Below are 22,659 nucleotides of genomic sequence, written 5' to 3'. Positions count from 1 at the left end.
CAGCGTTTTCATTGGGATTGAATGATAATGAGGTGACGTTTCCTGCAGGGAGTCCCAAGGGCTTGGAGACCTGACAGCAAATAAAACCAAATTCTGGATATGTGGCATTGGGATTTGTGCTTGTTTTCATGTCACACTTTGGGTTTGCTTTTTTTTTTTTTTAAATCAAATCTCCAGTTTCCTGACAGGGTTGTGTTTAAGATGCCTGTGGGTGTTTGGGGTTGGAGTAGGGATTGCTGAATTTGGCCTCAGCTTTCATGCTTGAAGGATCAAAGAGGGGAGATGGATCCCACTGAAAACTCACTGATGCTGATGAAAACATGGAAATTCTCTTTCCTATTTCATCTCCAAATTACTGAGGATTTTTCCACACTTTAGGATGTGTTAATAGGTTTTTTCCCCAGGCTGAATTCATTCATTATCCCTTTTCCTGCCCCCTTAGGAGAAAGCCAGGCATCCCATCTGCTGTGTGACTGGAGGCTGAGGATGGGACCACCTCAAATCCTCTCCCCTTTTTGGGTTTTCCATCTCTTCCCTGGCTTGCTGCCATGTGTTTCCTGGGGCAGTGTCCTGTGGGATGCCTCGGGGCCCTGTGATGCTGCAGGGCTGAGCTCAGCAGTGCTGGCAGTGGCAGCAGGGTCACTCTACTGTACCCCATCAATTTGGGGGGTTTGGGGGAGGTGAACTCACACCCTGAGCCTTTCATTCCACCCCACTGGGTGCCTTGGATGGAAATCCAGCTCCTCAAGGGTTCATTTCTGCTTCTGGGCTCCCTGGCTTCCTCCAGCCTGCCACACATTCCCCAGACAGAATAGCTGGGATTCTTGCATTCCCTCCCCCAAAACGAGCCCAGCTGGACAGTGACCTGCAGTGACATCAGTAGCTGGCTCCAGGGAGAGGATGGGACCCCCAACACAGCAAGGAGCCCCACAAAGCCCAGGAGAGCTCTGATTTAGTCCCAAGGCACTAACACTTCCCTGGTAGATTTGTTTTTACTGAAGTACCTGGGTACTGTGGCAGCTCTGCAAGGCCTGGGTAGGGAGGGAGTATCCCACATTCCCAGAGGTGCCCACTCATGTGCAGTTATTTCCTTAAAGCCCCAACTCCCAGAGTCACTCCATCCCTGCAGGAGCTTGGCTTTTGCCAAAGGCCTTGCTGTTGTGGGCACTGAGGGAAGGACTTTGCAAGGAGCACAGAGCAAAGAAAGCCAAAAGTGGGTGTGAAAATGAACCCTTCTCACCTTGAGGTTGCCCTGAAGATGAACCTTGTGGCCTTCAGGTCACCTCACCCGTGGTAGAGGTGGGTGTAGGAGTTTTGGGAAGGGGAAAACTCCCCTCGTGTGATTGGGAGCAACCTGAGTGCTGCTCTCTAACTCCTTCCTCCCCTCGGGGGGAAAATCCAGCCCTGGCATGGCTGGGGAGGAGCTGGGCTGTGGCAGAGGAGCAGGAGATGAAGGGTTAACGAGGAGTGTTTGCAGCCAGTCCCTTGTCACCAAGGAGAAGGGATCAGCACTTGGGAAGGAAACAAAACACCCACTGCCCCGAGGGTGATTTCCTCTCCCAGCATTACAGCCCTGGGAGCCCGGAGGGGTCTGGGCACCAGGACAGTGCCACCACCCCGTGTGGCAGGCAGCAAGGGGCACCAGGTGAGTGTGGCTGCTGGGGAGGAGGGCTGGGGACAGGGCTGGGGCAGCTCCTCATGTCCCCACCATGCTTTCCCTCAGCTCCTCCCGGTCTTATGGCAGAATGTGGGGCACAGCGGGCACGGGGGCGCGGAGCATCCGGCCCTACCAGTCCAGCCAGCAGTACCTGTATGCCATGAAGGAGGACCTGGCAGAGTGGCTGAAGGAGCTCTATGACCTTGACATCGAGGTGGGCACCTTCTTGGAGGTGCTGGAGACAGGGGCTGTGCTTTGCTGCCATGCCAACCACGTCACCCAGGTGGCCGAGGAGTTCAGCCGTGCCTGCCCCGACCTGGCCCAGCACCTCCACCTGCCCACCACTGGTGTCACCTGCAACCTCACAGCACAGCCAGGCACCTTCCAGGCCAGGGACAACGTCTCCAACTTCATCCAGTGGTGCAGGAAGGAAATGGATATCAAAGGTAGGATGCCAGGCTCCAGCTGTCCCATGTCCCCATGTTCAAGTCCCCTCCATTCACTCCATGTGTCCCTCAAACCCAGTGCCACCCTGGCATGGGACAGCACCATGTGCCTGTGTCCCTGAGCTGGCATTCCTTGTACAAGGTCCCCCAGGCTTGGCAGCAGCTTTGCAGGGTGCTGGCACATGGCTGGAGTGTTTGCCTGGGTGCAAATAGGCACAGGAGGAATGGAAAAGGAAAGGGTGGATGGCACAGTGTGTCCCTGCCAGGCATGGCACAATCCCAGCCCTAAGGACAGCAGAAGTCCTGGCTCTGAGCAAAGCATCTGTCACCCTGTCCTGCCACCATGGATGGCCAGGAAGGGGAATGGCACAGAGCAAGACATCCTCAGGCTCAAACACTGAGTTCTGTGGCTTTGGGATGCCATGAAACAGCTGTAGATGCCCAAAGGAAAGGCTCTTCATCTTTTATCATTTATCCCAACTCCTGCTGAACCCAACCATTCTCCTGGTGGGTGGCTCCAGTGAAGGGCTCCACCCTTTGGGTGGGTTTTGACTCCATCTGTGCCCCCCATCCCCTGGTCCCCATCCCCACGTACCAGCCCTGGCTCAGCCCTGCCCTGCCCTGCCCAGACGTGCTGATGTTCGAGACAGAGGACCTGGTGCTGAGAAAGAACGAGAAGAACTTTGTGCTGTGCCTGCTGGAGCTGGCACGCCACGCCTCCCGCTTCGGAATGCGCGCCCCGACCCTGGTGCAGATGGAGGAGGAGATCGAGGAGGAGATCAGGCAGGAGCTGGAGCTGCCCCCCATGGACACCGCCCTGCCCCGGCCCCCCAGGACACCACGGGACCTCAACAACCTCGACCAGATGGTACAGAGGGGCGTGGGGATGTCCCAGGGCATGGAGATGGATGAGATGGGCATGGAGATGGATGGGGATGGAGATGGAGATGGATGGGGATGGGCATGGTCACCCCAGGACCTTTCCCTGCAGCCCTGCTGAGGGCCCATCCCTGCTGCCTGCAGGTCCAGCACCTGGTGAGCCGCTGTACCTGCCCTGTGCAGTTCCCCATGATCAAGATCTCGGAAGGGAAATACCGTGTTGGGGACACTGACACCCTCATCTTTGTCCGGGTGAGTCTGTGCTTTTGGGGGAAAGCATCAGGAAATGTGCTCTGCTGCCATGAGCCCTTTTCCATAATCCCCCAAAAGGGGTCTGTAGGGGAGCTTGACCCTTGTTCCCAAAGCAGGGCAGTGGGGGAGCTCAGCCCTGAGATAGATGTCGGTATGGATTTTAAGCATCCACGTGTGTGGGACAACACCTGACATCCCACAGAGCCAAAGCCTGGTCTCACCCAGCACTGGGAACACTGGGATGCTCTGAATCCATCCCTAAACCTGCCCAAGGAACTCAGGAACTCATGGAGGACAGGGATTTTCCAAAAGGATTCCCACCCTCTCTGTGATGACGAAACAAACCTGTCGGGATGGCCGCAGGAGCTGAGCCTGGGCCGCAGCCGTCCTTTGGGACACCTGGTGGCACTTGGGGACAGCCGCAGCTCTCGAAACCCGGCCGAGCGTGTCACCCCCGGCTGCTGGTGTCCCATGGGCGGACATTCCCGTGCAGATCCTGCGGGAGCACGTCATGGTGCGGGTCGGGGGCGGCTGGGACACGCTGGAGCACTACCTGGACAAGCACGACCCGTGTCGCTGCACCTCGCTCTGTGAGTGCCCGCGTCCCCAAACCCCGCGGCTGGCTGAGGAGGGGGGGCTGTGGTTGGTCTCGATGCCTCTCAGGGACGATTCCAAGAGCGGGAGGCTTTGGTACAGCCATGCCTCGTTGTTTTGCCCAGGAATGTCGGGTTTTGGGGACTTTCTTTGGCTTTGATGGCCACTAGAGGTCATGGAAGACTTTTGGATGGAGCCAGACCCCAAAAACCACTTCGCAGGGAGCGCAGCTTTCTGCCGGCACCCTCGCCAGGCTGGATGCTGGGTGGGCTGCACCCGGGGGTGGGTGCAGGGGATAGGGATGCTGATCCCCCCTGTTGTCCCCACAGCTCACAAACAAGCCTGCAAAGCGCGGAGCCCGCAGCAGAAAGCGCAGCACGAGGTGCGGCTGTGCCCGGCCCCGAGAGCCGCTGCCCGCAGCCCCCAGCCCGCACTGCTGGTCAGCCGCTCCCAGAGCCCCCTGCCCCCTGTCCCCTGGGGGGCCCGTGTCCCCCCCAGCCCCCGCTCCCCAGGCTCCACAGAGGGCTCGGCTGGCCGCCAGGGTGCCAGCCCTCACCGGGAGCCAGCGCAGCCCCGGAGGGTCCCTTCGGGCAGGTAAGTGATGCAGAGATGCTTCGTGCCCCAAACTCCTCGGCTTCAGAGCGGTTTTTCTCATATCCTTGAAAATATTCACCCGTCCCTGCTGGAGGTGCCCAGCTCCAGGCGGGATGCGGGGGAGGCAGCAGCTCCCTGCCCCTCTCCGCTGTCTGTCCCTGCAGGATGCGGGAGCCACCCGCGGTCCCTCTGGGGACACAGCCGCCACCATCGCGGTCACCTGCTCGACCCGGCTCCCCTGGGCACGGGCCGAGGGGCCGGGCACCCACCCCGTCCCGGCTGAGCTTCCCCAGGGCACCGCAAGGGACCAGCCCGGGGAAAACCACCCCCGTGGCACCGGCACCCAGCCCACGGACGGTACCAGCGCCTCCAAGAAGCACCCAGCAAGGAGGAAAATCATCTGTGGCGGCTGCCAGGCCACAGGAAACGAGGGCACCCACCACAGTGACACCCCGAGCCCCCAGTCCCCTAAAGGGCCGTGCCCCCAGTCCCCTAAAGGGCCGTGCCCCCAGTCCCCTAAAGGGCCGTGCCCCCTCCTCACAGCGGGATGCTCCGGGAGACTCACAGAGCCTGAACACCCCACGGGAAGGGAGACAGGGAGCCCTTGGCCGGGGCCCACAGCCCTCACCCCGAAATTCCTCCAGCCACCCCCCGAAACTGGACAGCGGGGTTAAACCTCCCATCAAAGCCAGCCTGGCCCCGTCCCGGCCCCCCACCCCTCTGGGCCGTTCTGCACAGGGGTGCAAGGTCTGTGCCGCTGGGGACGGTCCCCAGGGGACACGGCAGTGCCACCCTGCCCCGAACCCGAGGGCTGGGCGTCCTAAAGGAGCTCGGGCGGCAGAGGATGAAGCCGGGCGTGCCTGTGGCAATGGGCCCGAGGGGCTCCGGGGGTGCTGCGGGAACTCGCAGCCCCCCGGCTATGACAGGGTGCTGGAGGAGCTCTCCCGAGGGCCGCAGCCCCTGCGCCCTGTGGGGATGCGGTGCCAGCTCCCCAGAACACCCACAGCGGAGCTCCCAGCCCCGGGGGAGGCAGAGCGGCCGGGAATGGGGGCCCAGACCCCGCGGGGACCCAGGGCCAGCACGGCCACCAAGCCCCGGCGCTGCCTGAAGAAGCCCGAGCGTGTGCCCTCCATCTACAAGCTGAAGCTGCGGCCCAAGGTGCGTCCCCGGCGGGACCACCGGCCGGGCAAGCGCCCCTCGCGCATCCCCACCCCGCTGGGACATCGCCCCGCTGCCCCCCGGCGCCAGCACCGCCCCCCGGGGCCCCCCCGAGCCCCCCAGAGCGGCGGCACACGGTCCGGCCCCACGGCCAAACCCTCCCCGAGTGACAGCGGCACCTGGCTGAGCGAGGATGATGAGGAGTCGTGGGTCTGAGCCCACCCCGAGAGCCGGTGGGGACTGACGGACAGACGGACAGAGGGACAGACGGACTGACGGACAGAGGGACAGACGGACCCCTCCCTCCAAAGGTGGGAGCGATGCTGAGGCTGAAGCTGGAGCTGCAGTGCCCGAGGATGCCCAGGGCAGCACGGTGGGGTTCCACTTTTTGGAGCTGCACCCCCTCCTTCCCAATGGGTTTTATCTGTACTGGTAACCCTGCTAAGCAGGCACTTTTGTAGTGGTTTGGGTGGGAAAATCCAGCCCCAAATGGAGAAAATGGGATGCCTTCTGCAGGAGGAGGGGTTTAGCCCCCCCAAAGCAGGGACACCCCACCTGTGACATCCATAAAAACCATCCTGTACCTCAGTGTTCCCCGTTCTGCACCATGGGACCAGTGAGCCTCGTCTGACAGAGCCTTCACGAGTGCTTGGGTCACTCAGGTCGGGGGGGCACAGGAGGGGACCCTTGCTGACCCCCATGGTGGCTGTGGCTCCTTCTGGGCTGCTGGATGTCACCGAGGGCCACAGCAGCACTGCTGCACCCTGAGCTCACAGCCACGGACCCAGCAACGCCGTTTGTGCAATAGAGACGAACCAAAGCCCTTCTATTTCCACACCTTTTCTGTGTGGGTGGGGAGGGAGAGAGGATAATCCTGATGTGGGCACAGCAAACATCCCTCTGAGAACCCCACAAGGCCCAGGAGAGCCCCATTTTCCATGAGAGGATGAAGTCAGCCCCACTTCCCTGCAGAGGAGCAGCAAATGTGAGCACTGGGACTCCTGCAATGCAAAACCTGCCGGCAAAAACACTCCCGAGGCTGGTACGGAGCAAGGGGGACAGACCTGATTTTTAATTCAATTTCAAAGAAGGAGGTGCAGGGCGTCACAGGCGGTGTAGACACCTCGGGAATCTCCAACAAGGAGTCCAGGGGGGAAAGGAAAGCCAAGTCCAGGCAACTGGGATGCTCAGTGGGGCAGGAGGAGGAGGAGGAGAGGGAAGCATCCTTGGTGGGGCTGAACTGAACCCAGGCATCACCTCCACGAGCACGGGGGCAGAAACCTGGCACTGCCCTGGGGACATGCCAGCCTGTGCCAGGCCCAGGTTGCTCTCAGCAGGACCAGGGTGGCGTTGGGTGAGTGGTAAATCTGTAGTAAAGTGTGAGTAGGGCGCTCCCGGCTGCTGCTGGCTGCCGTGTGCTCTGATCCCTGTGCCTGGACACCTCGGATCTTCCTGCCTGGGATTCCCTGCCTGCACCCAGGGTGCCACCAGCACCACCCACCCCTCCCTGGGCTCTTGGGAAAGTAGCTCTTGTAGCCCTCGTTTTCCCGGGAGCTGGGAAATGCTGTCGAAGCAGTGAGAGTTGTTATTATTACTAATATAACTTCCTCTGTCTATAAAGTACAATAGAATATAACAATTATATTTATAACCTTTTTGTTTTTTTCTTCAAAATACTAAATAGATGCTATAAAAACCTGTAACTAATTGTGCTATAAACTGCAGGCTACAGGGTTATAACAAACAATGTATTGGCTTAGTCGTTGATATGTGTAGGTCGGAGCACTCCATAAATGCTTTATTATTAGCATTTACCAAGGAATTTCCTTCTCAGACAATTTGGAGGGACAAAGCTCTAGCCAGAGATCGATAAGTGGACTCATATGTGTTAATAAATCCTGACAGGATGAGCTTGGATGGGGGAGCCAGGTTTGCCATGAAGGCGAGGGATGGTGACAAAAGCCACTGCCCTTCCTGGCTGAGATGGACACGTGTCCCCCCATTGCCTTTCCTAATTTTTCCCTTTTTTTTTTTTAATTTTTTTTAAATTTTGGATCAAGGAGTTTGATTCCCTAAGCAGGGAGGGAGCAGCAGGATGAACTCCCAGCCCTGGCACAGGGATGGGGAGGTGAGAGGCACTGGAGCTCAGCTGGAGCTGCTTTAATGGGAAGCATTTCCCAGAGCACAGTGGAGCTGCTGGGCCCTGGCCCTGGCTGTGCTGGGGGACAGGGCTGGGTGTCCTGTTTTGCTGCCCAGAGCAGCGCTGAGCCCCTCCAGCTCCTTGCTACAGCAGGAATCACAGAGATGGATTTGCTGGAGGATGGATCACAGATCCTGCCTCAGGAGGTGAGGATGGTGTTTCCCTGTGTCTCACAGGGACCAGCCATGGAGAAACCATGATCCCCTCTCGCCTTTCACCACCCCATCATCATTCCCAACAGGGGCTGCCCTTTGCCAACCCACCCTGCAGGGCAGGATGCAGGCGAGCTGCAATTCTGATGCAAACATAAACCAGAAGATTAAAAAATAACAATAATTTAAAAATGGGGACTCACTTTCCTATTAGGGATATGCAGAGACAAAAAAAAATAAACCCAAGAACACAACTGGAAGTGCTGCTCCAGCTCCCTGCTGCTGCCACGGCCGCGTCTCACCGGGATGGAGGTGACATCCCTGGGGTAAACCCGGCGGGGTGGGAGCTGCTGGCACTGCCGGTGACACAGGGGCTGCCCGGGACAGCCGGGGGCTGGGCTGGAGCCGTGCCGAGCCGGTCACCTGCTGAGCCCAGGACCAGAGGTAGCAAAGGGGTGACCTGCCCGGCAAGGAGCGTTCCCAGATCATTTGGTGTTCACAGGCTGGGGGAGGAGAAGCCTTCCGGGGCTGTGCTGGGGCAGAGGGGAGCTCAGAGCCCTGGAAGGGCAGAACAGCTCCTGGGGATGTCAGCAGCAGGACTGGGACTTAAGATTTTTTTCCCCTTTCTTGCTTTTATCCAGAAATTCCACCTGGAAATCTGACCTGACCGAGCCAAAAGACAGCTCATGTAACCTGGCTGCTCTGCCCTCCACAGGGAGAAACCCCAGCTCCACAAGGGGAAAAGCAGGACTCCTGTTTCCCTATGCCCCAGAGACAGAACCACCCCCAGAACAGCAGGATACAGGTGCTGGATAATCCCTTCCAGGCGATGGCAGTGCCCCTGTGCTGCCAGGGCAAGGACGAACCATCAGCCAAAATCTGGGCACCCCCTGAGGCACCTCCTCCACCCTCCAGTGCCCTGCACACCCCCTGGGATGGCTTTGGCCTCAAGCTGGAGGTTTGGAGAGAGCTCAGGGGTTCAGCCAAGGACCTCCCTCACCCCTCACCATCCCTGGGCATCGCCCTGCCCTGTCCCCAGCTGTCACCCCCGGGTGGCTCCAGCACGGCCGGGGTGCCCGGGGGTCCCTGGGCAGGGGGCTCACATGATGGTGCAGCGGTTCCTGCGCAGGGCGCCCTGGAAGCGGATGGTGGTGTGGACGTGCTTGCAGCGGGCACAGCCCACGCTCTTGAGGAGCTCGCTGAAGAGCAGCAGGATGTGCCAGTTGTACTTGGCCGAGCACTCGATGTAGCCGCACTTCCACGTCTTCTTCACCAGGTTGGAGACGTTCCAGCGCGGGATGACCCGGCCCCGCTGCAGGTCCCGCTTGTTGCCCACGATGATGATGGGCGTCTCCGAGGTGCCGATGACCCTGGGGAGGGCGGGCGGTGAGAGAGGATGGAAGGGGAAGGAGCAAAGTGTGAGAGCCCAGCGGCCCACAGAGCTCAACCCATCCCAAACGGGCTCTTGGCTGTGGCTGGCCAAGTGCAGTGTGCCTTGTCCCCTTGTCCCTCTCAATGGCCAGCCGCCCCCGTGCCATCTCCTGCCTGGGGTCCTGCTCTTCTCTTGGATTTTGGGCTCCCATCCCTGCAAAGGGGCTTTGTGCCAGTCTACCATCTCATCTCTGACGCCAAGTTGTTCCCCCTTGATGCCATGCTGCCTTGCCAGGAGCCACAGGGCTCCACCACGCTGGGGATGCACCACCCAAAAGCCAGCCCTACCTTGTTTCCAGGATCTGCTGGCGGATGGTTTTGATGTACTCGAAGCTGTCAAAGCAACAGATGTCATAGACCAGGATGTAGGCATGGACGCTCCGGAGCCCCCTGCAACACACGTCCGCCCACTCCTGCAAGGTGCAGAGAGGGATCAGTGCTGGCTCAGCCCTGCTGCTGTGCCTGGGGGATGCCCTGCACTGCCCTGTTCTGGGGACGGGCACCCCGAGGACGCTGCTGTGGCAGCAGGAAGCAGTGGGGCTGCACATTCCCCAGCCCTGACACGCAGCACCCACCTCTGCTGTGCCCTGACCCAGCCGTGTCTGCCCCCACAGCTCTGCAGCCAGCCCCCCTCTCCAGAGATCCTTCATCCCCCTTGTAAATCCAGGGCAGAGAGAGCAGGATCTGTCAGCCCCAATTCCACTCCTGAGTGAGGATTGCAGCCTAATTACAGCACAGTGCTGAGCTGGGAGTGGGGCTGAATGCAGCCCCCTGCCCTGCGTGTAAAAACTTCATCCTCCAGAGCTGCTAATCAGTTGTGTTAATTAGTGATGCACCCGGGTTTTGGGGGCAGGGCAGGTGAGGAGGATGCTGAGCCCCAGCTGAGGTCTGAGGGTGATGCACCAGCAGCTCTGTGGGTCAGAGGGGGAAGGTGCCAGCAGGTCTGTCTGGAGGGGACACGGGGACAGAAGAGGAGCAGGGGCTGCTCAGGAACTGAGTCTGTGAGAGCAAGATGTGGATCCAGAGCAGAGGCAGGCAGGAGTGGCCTCTCCACAGCCAAAATCTGGTGCTGTAAGAAATTAATGCAGTTAGGAAACCCTTGGGTTTCTGGGAACAACAGGATTTTTTCCCCCATGCTATAAGAGTGAAAATCTGCCTCACTTCAGGCACTTTCCCACCCCAGCAGTGGGACCAGGAACTGCAGCCCCTGCAGGCAGCACTGCAAAACCCTCCTGAGCGCCTCTGGAAAGGAGGAAGATTCTCCAGGGAGGAAAGACATCACTTCTCCCTGAGCAAACCCCTTCAGAGCCATGAATCAGCCCTCCCTGAGTTCATGATCAGAATGCCACGGGGAAGGGCAGTTTGGGTCACAGAGGGCAGTGCAGGAAGGAGCTGGGAGGGAGCAGAGGGACACAGCCCCTCCCTGTCCCCCGAGGGGAGATGCTGGGGAGATCCTCAGGCTCAGAGACACAGGAGGATGGAGCAGCAGCCTCTGGGTTGCTCTGAGTCCTGACACATCTGGGAGCCAACAAACTGCAGCTATTTCACCCTGCTGGGGGCAGCTTGCTCCGGTGCTGATGTCAGGATGGTTTTCCTCACGCAGTGCAGGTTTCCCGGGGTGCTTGAGCTGGAGAAGTGTTGCACTGCGGGAGCAGGATGTCAGAGAGCCACTGGCTCCTGCTCCTCTTCCAGGACAGCACTGCAGGGATGCTTCTCCTGGCACGGAGCTGAGTGCAGCGATGTTTCCCAGCAGACAGAGCTGTATCCCCCACCATGGCCCCCTCCTTTCCACAGAGCTGTATCCCCCACCACGGCCCCCTCCTTTCCCCTCTGACCACCCTCTCTTCCCTGGAAACCTCCATCTGCTCCCACCAGCCACCTCCTCTGGAGTGCAGCAAGGCAGGGAGTTAATGGAGTGTGTGAGCATCGGCTGCCGTGTCAATAAATTACCCTTTGCTATTTTGGGCTGTTGCTCACGCTGACCTTTCATTCCCTGCACTCACCTATTAATTTTTAAACCTTCTCCTCACCCCTGGAGTGCTCACTTCACCTGCTGTCTGATGGCACAGGGACTCCTGGAGCACAACATGGCCCCTGTGACCCCATCCCTGCTGGGGACAGGGACACTGTAACTGATTGAGGTGGCCCCACTGGTGGCACTGCCCTGCAGCCACAGCTGGGAACCTCCAGCTCCTTTCCCCACAGTGGTGACACAACTTGTGCCCCTGGGAATGGAGCTATGGCATGAGCTTAAAACCCCATTTTCCCCATTAATTCCATCCAGAAGTTGTTGGCACTGGTGGCAACACTTTCCAACTCCACACTGCTTTTTGGGGGTGCTTTGGAAGCATCTGAGGGGGTAGAGGAGGAGCTGGTGGGTTCAGAGCTCCAGGAAGAAGCCCAGGCAATGCTGGAGGAGGTGATGACCACTCCCAGGAGGGGACAAGCTCTGCCTGGCTTGGACAGTGGGTGCATCAGGGCTCTGGCTCTCCAGGTTTTCATCTGAAGCTCTGCTGTTGGCTCTGACAGCCACAGGACTGGATCCCAGTGTTCCAGGATCCCAGCTGGACACGGCTGTGGGCAATGCCAGAGCACTGCAGTGGGATGTCCTCTCCCTTGTGTTTGCTGTCACCAAACTTTAAACCACACTTTCTCCTGGACCTGCTCAGCCAGCATCCATGAGGACACAACCCCTCACCCTGGCGTGGAGGGAGAAGCAGAACTGGAACCCCACAGAGTTTAACACAAAACCCCACAGAGGTCCCTGCAGGCCCCAGAGGTGGAGGCCCCTGGGGTGCCCCCCTACCTGCAGGGTGTTGACAGGGAAGGCGGTGATGGGGGGAAAGTCCATGATCTGCAGGTCGTGGACGTGGCCGTTCATGACCACGGCGGGCAGGTAGACGCGGCGGGCCGTGGTGGGCACGCACACCTCGCTGAACTCGTTGTACAGGAACTGCCGGACTATGGCGCTCTTGCCCACGCCCTGGGCTCCCAGCACGGCGATCTTGAAGGTTGCCACCATCCCGCTGCGCGCCGGCCGCTGCCCTGGTGCTGCCCCCGCGGTGCCGAGGCTGCATATTCCCGAGCAGGGGGCCTCAGCCCCATTCAGGATGCATTTCCCCTCCGGGGCTCCCCGTCACTGCAAGGCCAAGGAGAAGCTGGTCAGGCCTGAGGGACGCTCTGAGTTACACCAGGGTTGCTCCAGGGGATGTTTTTTCAAGCAGGAGCTGTCCTTGAGGAGCTGCTGATGAACCCAGGGGTTCCTCAGGGTCCCCCTGGAGCCTCCCACCCCAGCAGCCAAGGAGAGCCAGCATTTGAGTGAACTTTATTCCAGGAAGGCTCTCACAGGCACATTCAGCCCTTCCAGTACCAGAACAGGGAAAGGGTCTGTCTGTGGCTCAGCCAGCAGCAGCAGGGTCCCAGGCTGTGCTGGGGACTCAACCCATGGCCACTGTCACCAGCTGCTCCTTCCCAGCGCTGTGCCAAGCCGGGGAATCCATCTTCCCTGCGCTTGGACAGCCGGAATTGCCTTTTGCCGGGCGGGGGGAGATCGCTCTGTGCCTGCCAGCGACAGCTTGAACGGTTTCAGGCTTTGAGCAGTCGGGCAATTAACTTGATGGGGACTCATTTGCGAGCCAGCTGACAGGGTGAGCCCAGAGCCACAAGTGCCGAGGCTGGAGGGGCCCGGGGCAGGAACCAGGTGTGGGGGGACACGGGGGGATAACCCACACACAGGGATGGGGGAGCTGAGTCTGAGGAGCCCAAACACCCCCTGGCACTGGGTGCCAGCACATCCTGAGGTGGGGACGGCAAGGGCCAGGGGCTGGGTCCCATTTTCACTCGCTCTCATCTCTAGGAAGCAGCTTGTGCTCTGTCCCAAAGTGTGCATGCTTTGACCAGTTTTTGATGCTCTGGTCCATTTTCCCTAAGAACCATCCCCGAAGTGCATCATAGCAGTTGAAAGTGTCAGGTTCAAACACCCTGCTCAGCTTGTTTGATGGAGATTATTTACCCCAGGGGGAGCCTGGGCACAAGGGGTGCCACTGCTGGATGCTGGAGTGGCCAAGCTTCCCGGGATCCCTTCAGCTGGGCCGTGGCTCACACCATCCTCACCCCCCTCATGCCAGGACTGGGGATCCTGTCCCCCATGCTGCTGGCACTGTCCCCTGAGGTGCTGGCTGTCCCCAGCCCTGGCAGTGGGAATGTTTCTGTGCCAGATGCAGGGAGCCCACAGGCCCACCCTGCCAGCAGGCAGCACTGTCACTGCAGGTCCTGGGGGGCCACTCTGCTGCAGGGACAGCCCCGTCCCCACAAACCCTCCCTCCTCACAGCAGCTCCTCTGCGGGGCCGGAGGGTGATGGAGTGACACAACTGGAAACCCAGTGCCCGCAGGGCTGCCTGGAACTGGGGCACGGGCTGAGCCCCGCTGAGCCTCTGGCAGAACCTCATTGCCCTCTGTGCTGAGCCTCTGGCAGAACCCCATCGCCCTCTGTGCTGAGCCTCTGGCAGAACCCCATCGCCCTCTGTGCTGAGCCTCTGGCAGAACCCCATCGCCCTCTGTGCTGAGCCTCTGGCAGAACTCATCACCATCTGCGCTGGCACACGGGGACGATGCACCTCAAAAACCTCAGAACACCTGATGGGCCCCGGCCCTGCCAGCAGCTGCTGTGGGAAACTGAGGCACAGCAGGGGGACCCTTCGGGGCAGCCCACGGTGGGGTGGTGGGGCAGGGACCAGCCGCGGGTGCTCAGCGCCAGGCCGGGCTCCGGGGGCTGCAGGGCCGGGCGGGGGCTCGCAGGGGGCTCAGGGAAGGTGGCTCCGGCCCCCGCTGCGACCTTGGCCATCCTGCCACGCCTGGGGCACTGCAAGGAGCAACCCCTGAGCCCCGCAGGGCGGGGGCGGCGGCAGCATCCCTTACCCCACATCCCTCACCCCACATCCCTTACCCCACATCCCGCACCCCACATCCCACCCCGCACATCCCGCACCCCGCACCCCCCGCATCCAGACCCTGCCGGGGATGCTCCGGCCGCCGCGGGCAGCGCAGCCCCGCCGACCCGCGGGGTTGCTGGAGGTGATCGGGGGATGCCGAGGCGAGACGACACCGCAGCCGCCGCGCCGGCGGGCGAAGGGGAGCGGAGAGCACCGGCGCTCAACTTTCGGTGGGGACCGACCCCCTTGTCCCTTCATCCCAGCCACCCCCGGCCCTGCCCAGCGGGAACTTTGCCCCCCCGTCCTGCCCCTCCCGGCGGACCCCCCGTACCTGGCAGCGGCGGCCCGGGCCGGCGGCGCCCCGGCGGGCGGCGGAGCCATGCGGCGAGCCCGGAGCGGGGCGGGCGGCCCCGCTGCAGAGCCCCGGCCCGGCCCGGCCCCCGCCCGGCGCGGCGACACCGGGGGGCGGCGGCGGGGAGCGGGGAGCCCGGCCGGGGCACGGCGGGGGGGCCGGAGGTGTCCGGGCAGGGATGGAGGCAGCGCCCGGTGGATGGCGGGGATGCCCAGGCGGGAGGCGGGCAGCGCCTGGGGAGGGATGGAGGGAGGGATGGAGGGAGGGAGGCAGGCAGAGCTCCGGCAGGGATGCAGGCAGCGCCCGGGGAGGGAAGGAGGCTCTGCCCAGGCAGGGATGCAGAGGATGCCCGGGGAAGGATGCGGGCAGTGCCCGCGAGGGAAGGAGGCAGCAGCGGGGAAAGGAGGCGGCGAATGCCCGGAGCGAGCCGCAGGAATCCAGCAGAGACACCGGCTTCTCCCGGGGCTCTGGGGAGGCGCCGATGGGAAAAGACCCTCCCATGTCCCCCCTGCAGTGTGCTGGGTGCAGCGCCGTCACCCCTTCCCTCCCCAGTGCCCACGGGCCGGACTCCTTCGGGGGAGGTGGGCAGGACCCCTCCGGGGACTCTTTCCCTCCTCCGACACTGCTGCTCGCTGTGCTCCTGGGCACATCGCTCCCCCTGCTCCTGTGCCCGCGGGCAGGGCTGGGGGTTCTGTGTGCCCGGGGGCACCCGAGCCCGGGCTGGCTGCAGGCCCCACCAAAGCAGGGACATTTCTGTTGCAGCGTCTGCATTTTTGGGTCACCCCGCACGGAGCATTTACCTGCGTGCTGGACAGAGGGAAGATGCTGGCTGCACCTCCAGGAGCATGGTCCAGGCCCTCGGGACACGCTGCTGACGGGCTCCCTGCGCCCCTCTGCTCCTCGAAACAGACCCCAAGGCCAGCCCGGCTCCCTGTGACACCAGCGAGCACCGAGGTGTCTGCACAGGTCTGGCTGCGATCACACGGGCTTGGCTGAGCCCGAGCACTGGCGACAGCTCGGCCGGGCTCCCCCCAGCCTCGTCAGCACCTTTGGCTGGGAAAAAACATCATCCCCGGGGGCTCCTCTTCAGGGTGAGGAGGGGGTGCAAGTGGAAACACAATGCCACGTCCCTCCTGGGGGACAGGGGACGGCAGACAGCCCCACGGCTGGGGGGCACAAGGGCAGCTGGCAAAACGTGGCACAGCCTTAGTGCCAGCCTGGCATCAGCGCCAGGCAAAGGGGCTCGCAGCCCCTCCGCCCTGTCCCGCGTTACACCCGGGCTGGCTGAGATTTCCCTGCAGAGCTGCCCGATGCTCGCAGCACCGGAGTATTTATGTGTCCCTGGGGTTATTAGCAGCCCGGGATGCTGCTCCCCATCCCCGCATCGCCATAAAGCAGCGCCGAGCTCTGGAATGTTTCTGGGAGAGCGCAGGGATCGGGCTGCACATGAACTCTCCCGCACAATTCAGGCTCCAGCCTCGGGGCTATTTTTAGCAGCTCCCTCCGAGATGCTCTTCAGTTGCAGTTTTATGTGTGAAATTTAATATACGAGGAGGGGGGGAGGGGAGCGGGGCTGGATGCCGGCACGTCCCTGCTGGCTGGGAGGTTTATCCCAGTCTCAGCGACACGAGTGCAAGGCAAACCTAAAATCATCCATCCAAGAGCTCCTGATGTGCAGGTGGCAGCAGGGGACAGGCAGAGCTGGTGGCTCGGGGAGCTGTGGTCAGCTCCTGCCTCAGCCACATCCAAAATCCTCCCCTGAGGTCCCTGCCTCTCCCCCCACCCCACCATGAGCTCAGGGAGCTGCAGTCACAGGCACGGAGCAGGATGGGTGTGAGGCCAGCAGGGATTTTGGGGAGCCCACCCAGCACAGGAGGATTTCCCTGCCTGAGCAGCAAGGAACAGCTCAGGAGGTCCCTGTCCCTCAGGAACAGGGAGGGCTGTGGGTATCAATCCCCCGTGGCAGCTCCCAGCTCAGGGAGCATCACCTGTGTCCCCTGAGCCCCCTGGGTGACACTGCTAGTGACAATCCCAGCTCGCAGGGGGTTGGTGTGTCCCTGCTGACAGGGCACAGGGTGCTGCAAATCCACAGCAGCAGCACAGACCGGCTTCTTCTTGAGGAGCCTCAAGAACAGGGAGGGAGAAGAAACCTTTCCCTTTGCCACAGGACACGAAGGGACAGGGCAGAGCCCTGAGCACCCCACAGCAGCTTTTGCTCCTGTTGGGCCAAATGCTGCTCAAGGCTCAGCCCAGCAGGGAATGAGATCCCATCCCAGGCACACCAAGGGACACAACAGCAAGCTCAGGGACCCCAAGCCTTGCTGTCCTTGTTGTTACTGACACCTGCACCTGCTTCTAACACAAATCCATCCTAGTGCAGGGCAACACTGCTTGATACAGTACCTGCCCTCCACAAAGGGTGGAAATTGCCAAAAATCCAGGTGCTGCAAAGCCAAGGCTGGGCAAGGTGAGGGTGAAAGTTACCCTGCTCCAGAGCAACACTCCCAAACCTGCTGCTTGCTCTGTTGGATTTCTGGTCACTTCAAGCACTGAATTTGGGGCTGCCCAGGCTTGGCTCTGGCCTGGCAGAGGTTTTGCAGCCCAACCCATCTTGCTTGAGATGGGACCACAGATGGCAAAGCCCTCTAAAAAACAGCACCAGTGCAAAGCAATCCAAACACATCACTGACTCCCAGGATTTTATCATCTCACCACAGGGAAAACAGGTCACACTACACACAGCCCAGCTGGGACCCCAAAAGGGCTAGATGAGTACATCATCTTCTGCTCCTCATCTGGATCTGTCCCTTTGAGATGAGAAGCAGCAGTTGGAGGACCAGGGAAACTTGCTGCCTCTTCCCCCTGCAAGCCCCTAATTTTTGGGGCCTGTGCTGTAGAAGTGGCTGGTGGAAAAAGAAACCTGGTGAGTAAAAAAACAAATCCCACCAAATCCAGCCTTCAGCCCTGCTGCTCCCCTGGGCAGAGCCAGCAGCAGGGGAGTGGCTCCTCTCCCCATTCCCACAGAGCCACGCACAGCCAGAGCCAGTGGAAATGAGTTTATTGACACGGAGGGGAGGGCAGGTAAAGCCTGAAGAGCGACACGAACTGAGCACTCGAACGAGCAGGGGCGGAGGGAACGCCACCAACAGCCCCGGGGTGACACTCCCACCCCACAAGCTGGGAAGGAATTTGGCAAGAGAAGGGGGTGCTCAGCAACCCCTCCCTCCCCCCTGCCCCACACAGCATCGCACTCAGTGCCACTGGTGCTTCCTTAATTGCGCTGTTAATGATTTTTACGCTACACCCGCAGGGCTTGGAGCAAATCACCTCCCAGCACAGGGAGGGCTCAAGGGCTGGGTTGCTCCAGCTCTGCCCCACTTTCTTCCCCCCAGGCAGAGCACAGGGGTTCCTACACAGGGACACCACCTTCCCCAGGGTCGTGCAGCTCCTGGGCCCTGCTGGAGCCTCTCCCAGGAACATTGTGACCTTTTCCCAGCACTGGGTTCTTGGCTGCAGTCAGTGCCAAAGCCCTGATGAACGATCTCCCACCGTGAAACATTTATTGAGTTTGAGTGGCATCTAAAAGGACAACAGGGGGGTTGCTACACTCAAGAGCTTTGTTAGCTGGGGAGGAGATGTCCAAGCATGCTGGGGAGGGTGAGGCTGCTCTGGATTAGGGCTTGGATTAAGCAGGACAAGCTATGGATGGAGCAGGGACATGCAAGAGGTTTTGCTTTCACTGCTGTTGCTGCAGCACTGAGTGGTTGCAGTGGGATGAGTCCACAGCTGTGGACTGGAACAATCCTGGCTCTAAGGGACAGGCTGGAAAAGAGGGGCCAGGGCATGGGGCTGCTCAGGACAGGGACTCAAAGCAGGAACCTGGCTGGCTTTGGCCACCGTGTGCGTCTGGGCACAGAGAGTGGAGCTGCCAATGCAGGAAACACTTCCATGACCTGCTCCACTCAGCCCCAGGCAGGCAGGGAGCAAACTGCCAAACCCAAACCATCTCCCACCCTGCCCCAGCCTGGCTTTTGGGGCAACAGGGAGAGCCACTCTGCTCCCCTGGGGCACTGCTAGCAGCAGCCCCCTGGCAAAGTGGCATTGTCACAATTTGGATGTGCCACCACGAGCCTGGGAGTTGCCAGGGCCAGCACTGGGAGAGGGGGCACAGCTCAGGGAGGGCTGAGAAGGCAGCTTGGCCTCAGCAGGCACACAAAGAATGGGAGGAAGAGGGGCTGCACATGGGTGGGGATGCAGAGACCACACCTGGAGCTCTGGCAGGAGCCTTTTGCTCTAAGAACAGGCTCAGTTCCTTCACTTCATCCACTGCTGCCCTGCAGCTCACACAAAAGCAGCCCCCCCCTCCTCAAATCACCAGCTCATGAGGCAGGGAGATGGCTGGAGTGAAAACACCATGGAAGCCAGCACAAGAGTAATAAAAACCCCTCTTTAGGGCTCCATCCCCCTCCTGACCCAACTGATGGCTCTGTTCCTAATTCCCCGAGGCCGTGCTCACCCTGCTGTCCCTGCAGGGCTCCCAAGACTTCCTTGCAGTCACCTTCCCTTTAAGCCAATTACAATAGAAAAACTCAAAAAAAAAAAGTATAAAAATATAAAATGAAGTGCAGTGTTGTGTTTTCGACACTTTTGCCTTGTTTTAATGAGCAGATGTGTGGTTTTTGCTCGGTGTTGTTTCGTTTTTCCAATGTGCGGTTATTTTACAAAATCCAAACTACACCTAAAGCCATTTAGAAAACACTGAACATTGGCACAAAATGGAGAGAAGCCCACGAGAACGGATGAGTGAGGGGTGAGGGGGACATGGCAGTAGTTTGAAGCAGTGGTTACAAACTCCATGGACGCTAAAAATACCAAAGGGGTTTGTTCCCTATCATCGTTAGCACGTGGATACTAATTGCTACCTTGTTTAATCAGTGCCTTTGACTGAGATCCTACACATGAATACAGCTGTTTCCAGTTAGGAGTGCTTTTCCCCTGCCTGGCGGTGAAGGAGGCTCTGGGGACCCCTTTTTCCCCCCTCCTTCTGCAGGGTGAGGCACAGGCTCCATCTCCTGTTAGTTTTTCAAGATGGCATCGTAGGCCTGGTAGATGTACTGGGACACTTCTGGAGCTCGGCATTTCAGGGAGAGCTGTGGAGAGGAGAGAGGAGAGGAGAGGTTAGTGCTGGGGTAAAGGGGGGCAGGAGATTCCTGCCATGGCCACTAGAGCAGCTGGGAGTGGGTTGGACATGGCTGCTGACAAGCACACAGAATATTTATCCTGCTTTCTTCATCACCAACCTCAAACTGCCCTTTCAGAGGTTGCAACAAGCAGGAGGAAAATAAAATCAAACTCCCACTGTGGGGTTCAGAATTCTCAGCAAATGCAGGTGGCCCTACAGGCAGGAGGAAAGGGAACATGGTCCCAAACTGACACAGGGACCTGTGCTTGTCCTCAGGCTGCAAATCACAGCACTAAACCCAAGGGCTTCTAAGGATCTGCTGCTCAGCCCTGATGGACACAAACTTGGCTGTCACTCCTCTCTAAAGCAAAGATCAGGCTGAGACCAGGCTTGCAGCACCAAACCTTGTGCAAACACTTTAAATCACCTTCCAACGCTCACATTCACCCCGCGGCGCCCAGACCACAGATCTCTCTTGAAACTCCTGGCACAGCTTCCAACAGGAGATAAATCCTCTAATACCAGAGACACACAGGTCCCTCAGAAGGGCAGTGAAGTCAAAGACAGGAGTCACAGGGGTGCATGAGGCAGGACAGACACAGCCTTCCCACCAGCCACGGGCTGGTGCCAGCACAGGGCCACAGACAGCCGGGAACACGGCGGGGCATAAATTTCCCCTTGTCTAGAGGAGGGGGAAGGGCACCCTGGCAATGCTTCCTTGCTAATATCTCTTGGCTTTATCTCTGGGTAACCTTGGCAAGTCACTGCTCATTGCTGAGCAGTGTCCCAGCTCCCTGCAGGAGCAGGGGAATTCTGTTGCTCCTCACTTTGCCCGTGTTAGGCACCCCTCAGCCCCCAGCCAGATTAACGGCATCTCCCTCCACACAGAGCGAGCAGGGAGGGAGGAAAAGCAGGGAGGAAGAGCTCAGTGTGTGGGTGGGGCAGCAGGAACCCAGGCTGTGCCATGGCCTCTGTCCTGATCCCAGCCCAGGCTGTGCCATGCTCTGATCCCAGCCCAGGCTGTGTCATGCTCTGAGCCCAGCCCAGGGTGTGCCATGCCCTCTGTCCTGAGCCCAGCCCAGGCTGTGCCATGCCCTCTGTGTGATCCCAGCCCAGGCTGTGCCATGTCCTGAGCCCAGCTCAGGCTGTGCCATGCTCTGATCCCAGCCCAGCTGTGCCATGCTCTGAGCCCAGCTCAGGCTGTGCCATGCCCTCTGTGTGAGCCCAGCCCAGCTGTGCCATGCTCTGATCCCAGCCCAGGCTGTGCCATGCTCTGAGCCCAGCCCGGGCTGTGCCATGGCCTCTGTCCTGAGCCTAGCCCAGGCTGTGCCATGCTCTGATCCCAGCCCAGGCTGTGCCATGCTCTGATCTCAGTCCAGGCTGTGCCATGCCCTCTGCTGTGAGCCCAGCCCAGGCTGTGCCATGTCCTGAGCTGTCCCAGGCTGTGCCATGCCCTCTGTGTGAGCCCAGCCCAGGCTGTGCCATGCCCTCTGTGTGAGCCCAGCCCAGGCTGTGCCATGCTCTGAGCTCAGCCCAGGGTGTGCCATGCCCTCTGTCCTGATCCCAGCCCAGGCTGTGCCATGCCCTCTGTGTGAGCCCAGCCCAGGCTGTGCCATGCCCTCTGTGTGAGCCCAGCCCAGGCTGTGCCATGCTCTGATCCCAGCCCAGGCTGTGCCATGCCCTCTGCTGTGAGCCCAGCCCAGGCTGTGCCATGCCCTCTGTCCTGATCCCAGCCCAGGCTGTGCCATGCCCTCTGTGTGAGCCTCACCGTGTAGTTGGGGTTCCCGGGCTGGATGCGCAGCTCTGCCAGGATCCAGATGCCATTGGTGAGTTTTAGGGACTGGTAGAGCATGTCCTGCCCCTCCACATTCCTCTTGGCTATGGTGTAGACATTGTTGTTCTGCAGTTTGCTGGAGACAGTGTCTTTGGAGGGAAGGGAGAAAAACCACATCTGTTAGTGCAGATCCATCATCTGCAGAGACAGGGAGCCCTGAGGAGCATTCCCAGGATGCAAGGGCACAGGGGAACGCTGGCTCCTTCTCTGGGGACAGGAGCACACATGACACAAGGAGAAAAGATTTCCAGTTCTCTCCATGGACCCACCTCGTTCCCTTCAGGCTGTGATCTCTGTGTAAGCATTTGCCCATTTTACAGGGCTCTCACTGCCCTGGGTCACTCAGGACTTGATCAAGGTGAGACTTTCAAGGCTGCTCAGAGGGGAAGAGGACTCTGCTTTATCTACAACCCCCAACTACAGGCAGCCAAAAAAGCAGAAGATGAAGGTGGAAAAGAACAAAGATCACAGCTTGATGCTTGCTCAAGTTCTGAGGTCCTGTCCCAGCCACCCTCCCACTCCTCTCACACACAGACACTCCTGGCCAAATCAATGTCCTACAAGGTAGTAAAAATCCTTTTTTCTTTTTAAAAAGCAATTACTTGAAAGGGTAACCCCCCCAGATACTGTCTCTAGACATCACAGGGCTGTGGTACAGCTTTATGCACAGCCTGACCTCAGTCCTCACAGGTGAGGTGTGATTTCACCTGCACACCTGGATGGGTCTCATTGTCACACACATTATTCTAAGGGACTTTTTGAGGAAACACAGAACAGGCAAAGATATAGAACTGCAGGACTCAAACCAGCAACCAGCCCCTGGATGCCAAGGGGTTCCTCAGCACAGAGCAGAGCAAACATCAGGCTCTGGATGCCTGTAAAGGGGCACAGTCACACTTTGGGTGGAAGAACCCACACCTGATAAGCATCAGTGGCAAATTCCCATTCCTGGTGCCCAACAGGAGAGATTTAACTCCCTGGAACACTTCATGCTGG

The 22,659-nt window shown here is 59.8% G+C and overlaps 3 protein-coding genes and 1 long non-coding RNA gene across 8 annotated transcripts in view; 2 read left to right on the top strand and 2 right to left on the bottom strand.

Moving 5' to 3' along the window:
• Window positions 1-1,561: 1,561 nt before the first annotated feature.
• GAS2L2 (growth arrest specific 2 like 2) lies at window positions 1,562-7,850 on the top strand. The gene is made up of 7 exons (XM_033078322.2): window positions 1,562-1,645; window positions 1,724-2,103; window positions 2,733-2,971; window positions 3,127-3,234; window positions 3,728-3,824; window positions 4,158-4,422; window positions 4,587-7,850. The coding sequence occupies exons 2-7, from the start codon at window positions 1,746-1,748 to the stop codon at window positions 5,794-5,796; spliced, it is 2,277 nt and encodes a 758-aa protein (XP_032934213.1). The 5' UTR covers window positions 1,562-1,645; window positions 1,724-1,745; the 3' UTR covers window positions 5,797-7,850.
• On the bottom strand, window positions 6,624-16,120 carry RASL10B (RAS like family 10 member B). 3 transcript variants are annotated; one of them, XM_033078327.2, is made up of 4 exons: window positions 15,448-16,120; window positions 12,170-12,502; window positions 9,652-9,776; window positions 6,624-9,302 (listed from the first exon to the last, which is right to left on the bottom strand). In XM_033078327.2, the coding sequence occupies exons 2-4, from the start codon at window positions 12,383-12,385 to the stop codon at window positions 9,032-9,034; spliced, it is 612 nt and encodes a 203-aa protein (XP_032934218.1). In that variant the 5' UTR covers window positions 12,386-12,502; window positions 15,448-16,120; the 3' UTR covers window positions 6,624-9,031. The 3 variants fall into 3 exon arrangements, with proteins under 3 accessions (XP_032934218.1, XP_032934219.1, XP_032934217.1); XM_033078328.2 differs by lacking the exon at window positions 15,448-16,120 and adding an exon at window positions 14,627-14,666; XM_033078326.2 differs by lacking the exons at window positions 12,170-12,502; window positions 15,448-16,120 and having other exon boundaries at window positions 9,652-11,167.
• On the top strand, window positions 14,453-19,403 carry LOC117006066. The gene is made up of 2 exons (XR_004419945.2): window positions 14,453-14,525; window positions 15,410-19,403. It is a non-coding gene; the product is annotated as an uncharacterized LOC117006066 (long non-coding RNA).
• Window positions 17,691-22,659, bottom strand: part of AP2B1 (adaptor related protein complex 2 subunit beta 1) — a 77,460-nt gene continuing 72,491 nt past the window's right edge. For all 3 annotated transcript variants that reach the window (XM_033078319.2, XM_033078321.2, XM_033078320.2), the window contains 2 exons: window positions 21,598-21,752; window positions 17,691-19,797 (listed from right to left, as the gene is read on the bottom strand). In XM_033078319.2, the coding sequence (XP_032934210.1) occupies window positions 19,723-19,797; window positions 21,598-21,752 (230 nt within the window). In that variant the 3' untranslated portion in view covers window positions 17,691-19,722. The remainder of the gene's footprint in view (window positions 19,798-21,597; window positions 21,753-22,659) is intronic.

This window comes from Catharus ustulatus, chromosome 22, assembly GCF_009819885.2.
Source record: "Catharus ustulatus isolate bCatUst1 chromosome 22, bCatUst1.pri.v2, whole genome shotgun sequence".
Lineage (NCBI taxonomy): Eukaryota > Metazoa > Chordata > Aves > Passeriformes > Turdidae > Catharus > Catharus ustulatus.
Note: the sequence above shows the minus strand (reverse complement) of the source record. Positions and strands in the feature narration are given on the sequence as shown.